Genomic DNA, 15,034 nt, shown 5'->3' with positions numbered 1-15,034 from the left:
AACACAGAGGTGAGCAGAGAGGGAGAGAGGGAGAGGCTGGTGGGAAGAGACACAAATAGAGAGGGGGCGGTGGTAAGGAGAAGGAAGGAGAAAGATTAAATGGGGTGGTGTAGAGATGAAGAGGGTGATGACTAGCAGAGAAGGGGAGGAAGTTGAGAGAGAAGGAAAGTGAGGAAGGAGGAGGATGAGGAGGAGAAAAATTGAGGAATAGTAGCAGAGAGAGAAAGAGGAAAGGCGGCTAGCAGAGGGAGAAAGGGGAAGGGAGGCTGAGAAAGGAGAGCAGAGAGGGAAAGAGAGAGGGAGGCTTGTAGAGAGAGAAAGGAAGGAGAGAAGCTAGCACAGAGAGGAAGTGGGATGAAGGCTTGGGGAGAGAGAGAGGGGGAGAGTTAGCTGAAAGAGAAAGAAAGGAGAGCAGAGAGGGAAAGAGAAGAGCTTGGAGAGAAAGACAAATCCTGAGTGAGTGAGTGAGTGAGGGAGAGAGAGGGGGGGGAGAAAAGGATGGAGATAGGGAGGAGGGAGGGAGAGAAAGGGGTGGAGAGAGGGAGGAGGGATGGAGGGAGAGAGAAAGGGATGTAGAGAGGGAAGGAGAGAGAGAGGCAGTTGGCCATCGATCAAAGAGATAAAACACACACAAGATAAACAGATACCTTGACAGCCAGGTAAATAGATAGAGAGAGACAGACTATGTGAGAGAGGAGAGAGAGAGAGAGAGAGAGAGAGAGAGAGAGAGGGGTGGGTGAAGGGAGTCATGGAGTGTTGGAGAGACAAAACGCAAAAATGAGTAAGAAGCATCCAGAAAATAAATGCAATGATACACAAAACCGCAGACAGATGATGTAGAGATAAAACGAGATGAACAAACTGATACGGTTAGAGACAGACGGACGTAGATTAAGTGATGCAGAGGGGGCAGGTATGGCTGTGTAGTTAAAACAGTTTCCTTCCCAACCCACTTGGTCCCAGGTTCAGTCCCACCGTGCGGCGGCACCTTGGGCAAGCATCTTTTTACTGAAACCCCAGACTAACTAAAGTCTCGTAAATAGATTTCGTAGATGGAAGCTAAAAAAAAACCTATTGTATGTATGTGTGCGTGTGTATGTATGTATACCTTTGGTAGTTGAGTGTATGTTTTCCACTTGTTTGGCACCTATGTGCACGTACCGTAAATCCTCAAGTATAATCCGCATTCCCCTCCCCCCCCCCACGAAATTTAAAGGTCAAAATCCCAAGTGCGTACTGCATACGAGGTTAAAAATGAAAAATACTTTCTAAGCAATGTCCGAGTCTCTATTTGCTGTCCGGCAATGTTTATTCAGACACATTTTGTGATGTCGGGCGCGAAAATACCCTAAGCTAAACCTGAAAGCAATGAAGTCATAAAAGAATCATCCATAACTTGCAATAAGCAACATTTATTAAACGTTATTACTGTTATTTCTTGATTTTCTGCAAACAAACTGCACAAAAAAGCTACACGTTTGCATTATGTTATATATACAATAATAATAAAGGACGTCACCGTATACATTTTTACAAACCAAGGACGTTATATAGACCTCCTTGACTCAAGTTAGAGAAGGGGTGGCGGAAAATCCTTGTTTAAGGCCTCTGACATAGCAGAGCAAGTTGATGTCAGTCCCAGAACAACTGTCAGGTATCTCCAGAACCCAGGCACCATGGCAGAACAGCAAGAAGGAAGCCACTTCTTTGACCAACCTGCGATCCTTTGTTTCAAGATTCTAACCTTATAGGCGCAGGAATAGCTGTGTGGTAAGAAGCTTGCTTCCCAGCCACATGGTTCCATGTTCAGTCCCACAGCATGGCACCTTGGGCAAGTGTCTTTTACTCTCACCTCAGACTGACCAAAGCCATGTGAGTGGATTTGGCAGATGTAAACTGAAAAGAAGCCCATTGTATGTATCGTTGGCGATTTTTTCTCCTCTGTCTTCCCTTCTCTAGATCTTTCCTTCTCCTATGTTTCCGACGAAGAGCTCCGCTCAAAACGTTAAGCCCCACTTCTTTCCTGAGCGTCCAATAATACTATATTTGTTCCACGTCCTCGCGTTGTTGTGTTTTTTTGTGCTTTCTTGTTTAGATTAATTTTATATATATATATATATATACTCTTTTACTTGGTTCAGTCATTTGACTGCGGCTATGTTGGAGCACTGCCTTTAATATATATATATATGTATATATTTATGTGTGTGTTTGCGCTTGTCCCCACTATCACTGCTTGACAACCAGTGTTTGTGTGTTTACATCCATGTGATTTGGCCAAAGAGGCCGGTGGAAAACGTACTAATGTGGATTTGTTTGACTCAGACTCTTGAAGGCAGTGCTCCAGCATGGCTGTGGTCAAATGGCTGAAACAAGTAAAAGAATAAAAGAACATGACTGTAGGACCAGAGCTGGGGGTTTCTCAATATGGAGAAGTAATAGCTCCTCCACAAGAGACTACCTGATCCCTGAGCAAAAAAATACACACCCTGTAAAGTTATGTTATTCCAGAGGTCCTTTGCAGGATCCCTCATTTCAGCTGTTTGAGTTCAGGTAAAATGGTGACATGGTGGGATTCAAATCCAAACACCACAAGGCACTCAACCGATGCTCCAACGACACTGTCGATTCACCACAAGAGATGAAATGTTTTTAATCATGTTTGATCAGAATTGATCTGGGGGGCTAAAAGCAAAAGAAGAGACAGAACACACACACACACACACGCACATATACATGTACACACAGACATACATGTGCATACACTCAGACACATATATGCATACATACATACACATGCACACACATACATATGTGCCGGTGGCACGTAAAAAGCACCCACTACACTCTCGGAGTGGTTGGCATTAAGAAGGGCATCCAGCTGTAGAAACTCTGGCAGATCAGATTGGAGCCTGGTGCAGCCATCTGGTTCGCCAGCCCTCAGTCAAAATCGTCCAACCCATGCTAGCATGGAAAGCGGACGTTAAACGATGATGATGATACACACACTTAAACATCCACACACATACATATATGCATGTGCGCACGCACACACACACACAATGCAAACCTTACCTGTGTGGAGGCACATGGCCTAGTGGTTAGAGCAGAGGGATCGCGGGTTCAAATCTCAGACCGGACGATGTGTGTGTTTATGAGCGAAACACCTAAGCTCCACGCAACTCACGCAGAAGGTAATGGCGAAACTTCTGCTGACTCTTTCGCCACATCTTTCTCTCACTCTTTCCTCCTGCATCTTGCAGCTCACCTGCGACGGACCGGCGTCCTGTCCAGGTGGGGAACCTATACGCCAAGGAAACCGGGAAACCGGCCCTTATCAGCCAGGCATGGCTCGAGAAGGAACAAACAACAACAACAAACCTTACCTGTGTCAGTGAATAAAGGTGCACCAAGTTCATTAGCAGACGCAGTATGGTTCTGTCCGGCCGTCTTTTGGCACCCACGATTCTTGGGAAAGCTGATCTTTGGAAAAGATTGGTTGTTTTCAAAGGATTCGTTGCTGCTGCAGCTGTTATACCTGCAGCCTGCAAGTTCTGCAGCTGCATGTAAATCATAATGGTCCTGGCAGAGGAACTGGTCAGTCTTAGGTCGGCTGGAGGACACTGCTGTTTCACTGGACGTAGGCTGGTGGAAAGAGAGAGAGGGATGGAGAGTCAGTGAGAGATGGCAAGAGAGGAAGAGTCAGTTAGAGAGACAGAGAATCAATGGGAGTGAGAGTAAGAGAAAGAGTCAATGAGTGAGAGAAAAAGTGAATAAGAGGTTCAGTTAGAGAAAGAGAGAGAGAGAGAGTCAGTGAGAGATGGCAAGAGAGGAAGAGTCAGTGAGAGAGACAGAGGAGTCAATGGGAGTGAGAGCGAGAAGTAGTGAGTGAAAGAAAAAGTGAATAAGAGATTCAGTTAGAGAGAGAGAGAGCCAGTGAGTGATAGAGTGAGAGAGAGAGGAGTCAATGGGAGTAAGAGGAAGAGTCAGTGGGAGAGACAGAGAGTCGATGGGAGTGAGAGAAAGAGTGAGTGAGAGTGAGAGAAAAAGTGAATAAGAGATTCAATTAAAGAGAGAGAGCCAGTGAGTGATAGAGTGAGAGAGAGAGAGAGAGAGAGAGAAAGTCAGCATGACTGAGAGAGAGTTGAGAGTGAAGGAGTCAATGAGTGAGAGAATCAGTTAGAGAGAGAAAGAGTCAATGAGTCAGTGGGAGTGAAAGAGTCAGTGAAAGATAGAAAGTGGAAGGAAGGAAGAGAGAGACAGACAGAGACAAAGAGAGAGAGAGAGAGAGAGAGAGGGAGAGCATCGTTGATCAAAGTGTAACGCTTCTTGAAATTTCACTAGAAACAGAACCTGATCTTCTGTTCAAACTGCCTTTGTTTGACAGATTTTGAAGCCGGGGGCTCTAACGAAGCCACTGCTTTCTCTCATTAGGATTATGAGAATAGATCCATTATTCGTCCCCAGTTACAAGTCAACGTCAAAAAAGGGCATCTTGAGGATTTGTTAGCAGTTCTTTGCAAATGGTCCACACATTGTTAAGCTCAGTCACTGGTCGGGTCATGAGAATTTCTCAAGTGTCTGTTGAGAAATCTGAGCTTATGGAGATATCAAGTGTAAAGAACAAGCTCTGCCGATAATGTACAAGTGCTTGGATGTTTAACCATTTCTAATAAGGCCACCTCATTTTCCACAACGTGGAGGCACATGGCCTAGTGGTTAGAGCAGTGGACTTGCAGTTGAGGGATCACAAGTTCGAATCTCAGACCAGGCAACGTGTGTGTTTATGAGTGAAACACCTAAGCTCTACACGACTCCGCCAGAAGGTAATGGTGAACTTCTGCTGACTCTTTCGCCACAACTTTCTCTCACTCTTTCCTCCTGCATCTTGCAGCTCACCTGCGACGGACCAGCCTCCCGTTCAGGTGGGGAACCTATACGCCAAGAAACCGGGAAACCGGCCCTTATGAGCCTGGCATGGCTCGAGAAGGAACAAACAACAACATATATGTATATGTGTATATATATATATATATATATGTACAGAGATACATGTTGACGAAACATATCAGTGAAAATCCCAAGAAACTTTTGACTCTCCCTGGTATGAATGTAGTTTCATGTTTGCATGCACCAACCTTAAAAACAAATGTTTTTTATACTATACATTTTATACCTCACATCTTAATTCAGGGAGAGATAAGAGAAGTACCAGACTGAAGTATATAATGGGGGATCTTTTCGGTTTGAACGGCAATTTTTAACATAATTTCTAGGTAACTATCAAAATTTTAAACTTCGTATACTGGTAGAATGTGTTTATAAAACATCTTTTTCTCTTGGCTTTATTGAGAAAATTCTATAGGTTGTAAGATATTTGTTGGGTTTTTTTTTTCTTCAATTTCTGCAATTTCAACCAATCACTGATGTCTATTGTGGTAAAAAACATTCTGTGCCGTATGAATATGTCCCTCGTTTATTTACATTTCTGAAGAAAAAAAGATACCCTTCCCCCCACCCCTAACCAACCCTAACCCTAAAACAGATTGAAATGCAATTGATCGGTACTAGGGTCGTAATTATGGGTGACAATTTCATATGACACCGCTAAAAAAAACTGCCGTTCAAACCGAAAAGATCCTAATGGGGTTAATATGGGTAACTATGATTGAATATTATTAACTCTTGAAGACCCCAGCACCCTGTAAGGCCACGTTTGAATGGCTGGGGAAAGAGAGAATGAAAATTACTCCCCAGTTTTGCTTGCAATGAGAGAGAGAGAGAGAGGGGGGAGAGATGGAGAGAGTGAGTGTGTGTGTGACTTACCATTTTACCTGTATTTGATTTCCAAGAGTTAATGTAATCACAAGACTGAGTGATACCTTTTGTAGGCAGTTGGTGGTAATCATAGAATGGAATGCTGGATCTAGGAAGAAAAATCAAAATTAAAACTGCGGAGAAAAAGAAAAATTGCACATTTTGAATATTTGGTGAAAGATTTCCATTAAACATTTGTTTAGTCTACACAAGACAGATAAATCTTTACTCAAAAAAATTCCTTGAATCTGGAAGCATTTCAGATTTTGGAATCACAATATTTGCAAAATGGGATAACTTGGGTATAAGATCCAAGTCTAAACACAGCATCCATTTCTACCCCTATGTTCACCACCATTCACGCCTTTCATCATCTCTATTCATCTGTTACTCTCCTTTCAAACTCTTGCAAACTTACCCAGACACTCATCCTGTCCAATCACCATCATTTAATACCATGTTCTATGCTGGTATTGATCAGACAATTTGACAGGATCCAACATGTCCAAGAACTGCATCATGTTCCAGAATTCTGTTTTGGCATGGTTTTCATAATTGGATGCTCTTCTTTAAAATAGGTATCTTAAAAAAAATCCTTGAGATGCCCATTTTCAGTGCCAAATTGCAGCTGGGAATAGAAAAATGGATCAGGTTCCGTAATCTTATCAGTAGCTTCATTCTAGCCAGACCTGTTGTCAAACAAGGGTAGTTTGAACAGAAGGTCAAGTCATGTGTCTGATGGAATTTTGAGTGGGGTGTTGCACTTTGAGCTTATCCCAGATGGTCATGCTGTGAACGCTAACCTTTATGCTCAACAACTGCAGCGAGTATACGATGCTTTGAAAACCTGCTAACCAGCATTGGTCAAAGGCGTGCACTCCTACAACATGACAGTGCCTCAGCACACACAGCCAACACCCGTGGACTGGGTGCCTTTCTCACACCACCTGCACTCTGTACTGCTTCTCTTACATTTACCTTCCTGACACTTGAGGGTATAGCCTATTTCTTTACTACCCACAGGGGGCTAAACACAGAGAGGACAAACAAGGACAGACACATAGAATAAGTCGATGATATTGACCCCAGTGCGTAACTGGTACTTAATTTATCGACCCTGAAAGGATGAAAGGCAAAGTCGACCTCGGCGGAATTTGAACTCGGAACGTAGCGGCAGACGAAATACCGCTGAGCATTTTGCCCAGCGTGCTAACGTTTCTGCTAGCTCACCACCTTTCTTGAGGGTATAGCCTGGCACATTTTCACCATTCTCCCTCTCTTCTTCAACTGGGGTAACCAAACATCTCTTCTGCAGACAGACACCTGTTCATCACCATCAACATTGAATCCCTATTTTTCATCTCCCATGGCCCTATTAGAATATGCTATACCCCTTCGGTGGTGTCCTAATCCAATTCTTTAGGTTGGACTAATTCTGTCATAGCACACGACAGGTTGGTGGTTGCTGGCTTGGATAAGAGGAAAGTAAAAAAGTGTTTGAGAAAGGGAACAGTTGAGAGGAGAAAGGTGTGGAAACTGAAGGAAGAAGAAACAAGAGCAAGGTTTGAGGAGAGAGTTGGGGAGTTGGTGAGCATTGATGCACCAGATTTGTGGAAGTCTTTTAGAGAAGGGGTAATAAAGGCATGTGATGAAGTGTGTGGAAGGACGGAGGGTAAGAGCAATCGAGGAAATATATGGTGGTGGTGATGGTGGTGGAAGGAAGAGGTGAGGGATGTGATAGTGAGAAAGACGGAGGCAGACAAAGCTTTATGTAGTAATAGGACAGAGCAAATGAAGAATCGTGCAAAGAGGGTAGTTGCAAGATCTATGAGGAAGGAGGCTGAGGAGAGGTTGAGCAGGCTGGATGAGAACCCAGATAGAGTGTTTAGGTTTATTAAAGGAAGGGATGTCGAGGGAGGAAGATGCATGAGGGGGGTGGGAGTGATGGAAGGTTGAATTTTAGTGAGAAGTTACAGAGAAATAAATACACCACCATTGGTTGTCAAGCGATGTTGGGGAGACAAACACAGACACACTCACACACACACACATATATATATATATATATATATATACACATTTATATATATACATATATATATATATCTATATACACTATACACATATATATATATACACATATATATATATACAATATATATATTATATACACATATATATATATACTCATAATTTGTAACTGAATTATTGGAAGTCCACCTGAAGATTGTCGATCAAGACAAGAAACGATTGTAGTGGCGGTGTTTTTGACTATTATTAACATTTTTGTATGATTAAGTCTTTCCTTGTTTGTTTTGCAAAATAGTGGTTTTGTCTCTAATAATATTTTATACACATATATATATATACACATATATATATACACACTATATATATATATATATATACACACATATATATATTATATACACATATATATATATATATATATATATACACACATATATATACACATTATATATATACATATACACATATATATATATACATATATATATACATATATATATATACATATATATATATATACACACATATACACACACATATATATACACATATATATATATACACACACACACACTCACACACACACACATATATATATACACACATGTGCATACACACAAGCAAACATATACACACAAAGATGCACAAAGATATTGATACGTACACACGGTGCATCGAAGTCAAGATGGTACAATTCTGGTTTCGGGACTTGGCTAACACGACCGATGTGTTTGTACATGCGAGCGGGTTGTGTGTGTGGATCAATGCCAACTGTTTGTCAGATCTATGCCAAATCCTGGCTCAAGCAGAGCTTAACTGTGAGACAGAGATAATAAATTGATGTTTGTTGCTATTAATGTTCAGGTGAAAATTCTGGCACCAAGTTTTGTGGATAGCTTTGATCAAGAAGCTTAAAAACAGTGACTATCACAAGTGGAAGGTGATAAATATTTAGACTTATCTCTTTACATATAGGCATACACACACATACAGATATATACATAAATATATATATATGTTAATAAAATAGAACATATGCATATATATAAACATATATGTACGTACCTACCTCTACATGTACATATACACGCATATATGTGTACAGGACACCAAAAAGACGTTGAACACATAGAGAGACGAAAAACATAGACACAAACCAAGGAACAAGACAAGCAAAAAAAGAGATACAGGACAATAAGCACAACGAAAAATCCCCTTCTTCAGTTGCTAAGGTTTCATCTACTAAACATACACACACCACATATGTACACATACATATACACCTATATAAACATGCACACACCACATATATACACATACATATACACCTATATAAACATGCACACATCACATATATACACATATATATACACCTATATAAACATGCACACATCACATATATACACATACATATACACCTATATAAACATGCACACATCACGTATATACACATACATAATCATGCACACATATACATATACACACATCGCATATGTACACATATACACCTATAAAAATGCACAAATACACGTACATCTACATACATACACATATATAAACATGCACACATAAACACACATATATATACATACACACATTAATTATACTGCATACATCATCATCATCATCATTATCAATGTTCATTTCCCCTGCTGATATGGGTTGGACAGTTGGATCAGAGCTGGGAAGGCCAGGGGTTGCACCAGGCTCTGTTGTCAGCTCTGGCATGGTTTCTATGGCTGGATGCCCTTCCTAATGCCAACCACTCCGTGAGTGTAGTGGGTGCTTTTTACGTGCCGGGGGAAGCTGGCAGAGCACCACGATCGGTTGGTGCTTTTTACATGCCACCCGCACAGAAGCCTGTCAAGGCGGCGCTGGCATCGGCCACATTCGGATGGTGCTTTTTACATGGTACATATATATATATTAATAAATAAAACATATGCATATATATATACATATATGTACGTACCTACCTCTACATGTATATATACACGCATATATGAGTACAGAACACCAAAAGAACGTCGAACACAATGAGAAACGAAAACATAGACACAAACCCAAGGAACTGGACATTTTTCTTAAACAACAAAAAAATAGAGTACAGGACAAATAACACAAGGAAAAAACCCCTTCTTCAGTCGCCATGGTTTCATCTACTCTACGTTTCGAAGGTCACATACATAAACATATACACACAAATATATATTCACACATAACTGGCATTCCATCAATTACGAAGACGAGGGTTCCAGTTGATCCAACCAATGGAAGAGATTGCTCGTGAAATCAACATGCAAGTGGCTAAGCACCCCACGGACACACATACCCTTAATGATTCAGTGTGACAGATAATGTGACAAGGCTGGCCCTTTGAATTACAGGTACCTCTCATTTTCACCAGCTGACTGGATCAACATAAAATAAAGTATCTTGTTCAAGGACTAATGTGTCAACAGAATCCCACCTACACACAATAATTTACATCTGTTTTTCTATATTTGCTATGGTCCCCTCCAGCAGGGAACATTAAACATTTGTTGCCATCTCTTGTCATCATGTAATGTTCAATACCTATGTCTTTACTACCCACAAGGGGCTAAACACAGAGGGGACAAACAAATTCCGCCAAGGTCGACTTTGCTTTTCATCCTTTCGGGGTCGATTAAATAAGTACCAGTTATGCACTGGGGTCAATGTAATCGACTTAATCCGTTTGTCTGTCCTCTCTGTGTTTAGCCCCTTGTGGGTAGTAAAGAAATAGGTTTGGTTAATTCTGTCTGCCAGTATAATCTTACCATAAAAATCTAAGGGCTGATTTATCAAAATGCTAATGCATATACTAAAACTTAATATAAACAACTAGGCATGATGCAATACCATAAAGGAAAAACTTAATTGTCACTAAGCCCTTGGTCACACTCAGATCTCACTGGTTTGAACAGGTAGAATAATTTTGGCCTGATATGGTCAGTTTAAATGCTAAAGGACTAAGCTTTAAGAAATTCTATATTGCCATGGGACAAAATGTTACAAAAAAAAACACCAAAAAGATGCTGATAAATTGAAATTGCTGTTCATTGAATACCACTGATTAGGAAATACATCTGCACAGATGAACAAGCACAGATATACTCAGCCACACCCAGACACGTGTGTATGCAAATGTTTAGAATGAATAGAAAGCATTAACATTCCAGAAGAAACATTTTTCGGAAGTTTCAATAAGGGAAGAATGCGTGAACCCAAGTGAGATCGTTATCTTTGTAAATGAGTGACACCATTCTTAAGTGAAGTAATTTAACTGGCAGTAGAGTCGGGTGGGGGCTGGCTATGTTTTCTTTATTATTGTTATTATTATTGAGGTGGTGAGTTGGGAGAATCGTTAGCATGCCAGGCAAAAATGTTTTGTGGCATTTCGCTCGTCTTTACATTCTGAGTTCAAATTCTGCCAAGATCGTCTTTTTGCCTTTCATCCTTTCAGGGTCGATAAATTAAGTACCAGTGAAACACTGGGGGTCGATGTAATTGACTAGTTCCCTCCCTACAAAATTCCAGACCTTGTGCCTATAGTAGAAAAGATTATTATTATTATTATTAAGGTGGTGAGCTGAGAGAATCATTAGCACACTGGGCTAAATGCTTAGAAGCATTTCGTCTGTCCTTACGTTCTGAGTTCAAATCCCGTTGTGCTTGACTTTGCCTTTCATCGTCATCATCATCGTTTAGCGTCCGCTTTCCATGCTAGCATGAGTTGGACAGTTCAACTGGGGTCTGGGAAGCCAGAAGGCTGCACCAAGCCCAGTCAGATCTGGCAGTGTTTCTACAGCTGGATGCCCTTCCTAACGCCAACCACACCGTGAGTGTAGTGGGTGCTTTTTACGTGCCACCAGTATAGGTGCCATACGAGGCTGGCGAATGGCCACGATCGGGTGGTGCTTTTTACGTGCCACCGGCACGGAGGCCAGGTGAGGCTGGCAATGGCCATGATCGGATGGTGTTTATTACGTGCCACCGGCACGGAGGCCAGTCGGTGCGGCGTTGGCTACGGCCACATTTGGATTGTTCTCTTACGTGCCACCAGCACTGGTATCACAACTACAAATTCCTTTGATGTTGATCGATTTCAATTTTGATTTTCACTTGCCTCAACAGGTCTTCACAAGTAAGGGTCAATAAATTAAGTACCAGTTGAAAACTAGGGTTGATGTAATCGATTTGCACCCTACCCCAAAATTCAGGCCTTGTGTCTATAGCAGAAAGGATTATCATCATCATCATCATTATTGAGTGAGAGAACAGCACATACCATTATTATTATTATTGTTATTATTATTATTATTATTATTATAGTGGCATTTTATCAGTCTTTACATTCTGAGTCCAAATTTCACCAAGGTCGACTTTGTTTTAAGGTGGCAAAATGGCAGAACAGTTAGCATGCTGGGCAAATACTAACTGGCACTTTGTCTGTCTTTGGCTCTGAATTCAAATTTTACATGCTACTAGCACAGGAGCTAGTCAAGGAGGGCCTGGCATTGACCATGTTTGGATTGTGCTTTTTACATGCCACAGGCATGGGAGCCAGTCAGATGGCACTGGTATCGGAAATGTTGGGATGGTGCCTTTTACATGCCACCAGTACGGGAACCAATTAGGCAGACCTGGCATCGACCACATTTGGATGGTGCCTTTTACGTGCCACCAGCATAGGAGCCAGTCAGATGGCACCGGCACCAACCATGTTCAGATGACACATTTTTACGTGCCACCAGAATAGGAGCCAGTCAGGGGGCACTGTCCACAGCTGGGATTTTGGTATTACTTGACTCAACAGGTCTTCTCAAGCATATATCGCCTGATGCATCAAGGGTACTTTTAAAGGGGCTGGACATGCAACACTGGCATCGGCCATGACTGCGATCTCACTTTAGTTGCTGGGTCTTCTCAATCACAGCATATCTCCAAAGATCTCGGTCTCCTGTCATTGCCTGTGAGGACCACTCCACTGAAATTACTGGCCTTATACCAAAATTTGAAATCATTATTATTATTATTGAGTGAGAAAGCAATGCACACCATTATTATTATTATTATTATTATTATTATTATTATTATTATAGTGGCATTTCATCCGTCTTTAAATTTTGAGTTCAAGTTCTGCCGAGGTTGACTTAGCCTTTCATCCTTTTGGGATTGATAAAATAAGTACTAGTTGGACACAGATGTCAACATTAGCCTGTCCCCCAAAATTGCTGGCCTTGTGCCAAAATTTGAAACCATTATCATTATTAATAATAACAATCCTTTCTACTATCGGCACAAGGCCTGAAATTTTTGGGGAAGGGGGCCATTCAATTAGATTGATCCCAGCACAAAACTGGTACTTAATTTATCGATCCCAAAAGGATGAACAGCAAAGTCGACCTTGGTGGAATTTGAACTCAAAACGTAGCGATGGGTGAAATACCTATTTCTTTATTACCCACAAGGGGCTAAACATAGAAGGGACAAACAAGGACAGACATAGGTATTAAGTCGATTACATCGACCCCAGTGCGTAACTGGTACTTAATTTATCAATCCCAAAAGGATGAAAGGCAAAGTCGACCTTGGTGGAATTTGAACTCAAAACGTAGCGCCGGGCGAAATACCGCTAAGGATTCCGGTCAGCGTGCTAATGATTCTGCCAGCTCATGGCCTTATTAATTATAATGAGGAAATGATCACCATACACAGTAACACCCAGTAAATTATACAGCTGACTTCATTAATTTATGGCTGTCATCGTTAACAATTAATTATCCATCCATAGTGTTACCATGACAACAATATTACATTACAGCTGTTATCATGACATTATTTCCTCTTTTTCTCTCACATACACACACACAAAAGTCAGGCAGACAGTTGTCTGCGTAACCAAGAAATGGTAAACGGTCTACTAAGGAAATGGTCGCTTATGTGAGGTGTACTTAAATAATGGCAGTAACGATATAGCTGAATACACACACATATCTGCACTTGTACACATTTATACACACATATACTATATAAATAGACATATATGCGTAGGAGTGGCTGTGTGGTAAGTAGCTTGCTTACCAACCACATGGCTCCGGGTTCAGTCCCACTGCATGGCACCTTGGCCAAGTGTCTTCTACTATAGCCTCGGGCCAACCAAAGCCTTGTGAGTGGATTTGGTAGACGGAAACTGAAAGATTGTCATATATATGTATATATATATGTGACCTCGTGTGTACCGTTGGCGATTTTTTTTCCTCTGTCTTCCCTTCTCCTATGTTTCCGACGAAGAGCTCCGCTCGAAACGTTAAACCCTCCTTCTTTCCTGAGCGTCCAATAATAGTATATTTGTTCCACGTCCTCGCGTTGTTGTCTTTTTTTGTGCTTTCTTGTTTGGATTAACTATATATATATATATATATATATACCACCACCCATTTCCTTACTTCTTCAGTCCAATCACACTGTTCCAACCCTCATACAACACCCTTGCTCCCCTCGCCCAACCACCCTGACTTTCTCATATTATTGCTATTCATGTAAGCAAATGCTCACATCTTAGATCTATGAGTAATCTTTCATTCTTACAGTGTACAAAACAGCAGCCCCAGCTATTTATTGTGCTAATACCACAATAAACAGCATGCAGCATGCTTCATAAAGGGGTCAGCGAATCAGTGGAGGGGACCCTTTAGTCTTACCTCATCAAGGACTCAACAGCTTTGCTCTTCTGTCGGCACTTCTGTGGGTGTATTCGAAATACACCCAGTACTCTTTGTGAAGTGGTTGCTAATAGAAAGGGCATCCAACCGTGGAAAGCAAGTCAAGAATGAAACGTACAAGCAGTCACAGTTGTGTGGTTTAGAAGCACGTTTTGCAACCTGGGAGTTTTCAGGTTCAATCCTGAAAGGCGGTGAGCTGGCAGAAACGTTAGCACACCAGGCGAAATGCATAGAAGTATTTCGTCTGCCGTTACGTTCTGAGTTCAAATTCCACCACGGTCGACTCTGCCTTTCATCCTTTCGGGGTTGATTAAATAAGTACCAGTTACGCACTGGGGTCGATATAATCAACTTAATCTGTTTGTCCCCTCTGTGTTTATCCCCTTGTGGGTAGTAAAGAAATAGGTTCAATCCTACTGCACATCTTGGGTAAGTGT

General features: G+C 41.4%; 1 protein-coding gene across 1 annotated transcript in view; it reads right to left on the bottom strand.

Annotated features, from left to right (window-relative positions):
• The window catches only part of LOC115223969, an 83,063-nt gene that overhangs the window by 55,002 nt on the left and 13,027 nt on the right, over positions 1-15,034 (bottom strand). The window contains exons 2-3 of the mRNA XM_029794724.2: positions 5,827-5,926; positions 3,387-3,645 (exon numbers count right to left, since the gene is read on the bottom strand). Coding sequence (XP_029650584.1) covers positions 3,387-3,645; positions 5,827-5,926 — 359 coding nt within the window. The remainder of the gene's footprint in view (positions 1-3,386; positions 3,646-5,826; positions 5,927-15,034) is intronic.

This window comes from Octopus sinensis, linkage group LG24, assembly GCF_006345805.1.
Source record: "Octopus sinensis linkage group LG24, ASM634580v1, whole genome shotgun sequence".
NCBI lineage: Eukaryota > Metazoa > Mollusca > Cephalopoda > Octopoda > Octopodidae > Octopus > Octopus sinensis.
The sequence above is the reverse complement of the archived record's forward strand: the minus strand, read 5'-3'. Positions and strand labels throughout refer to the sequence as shown.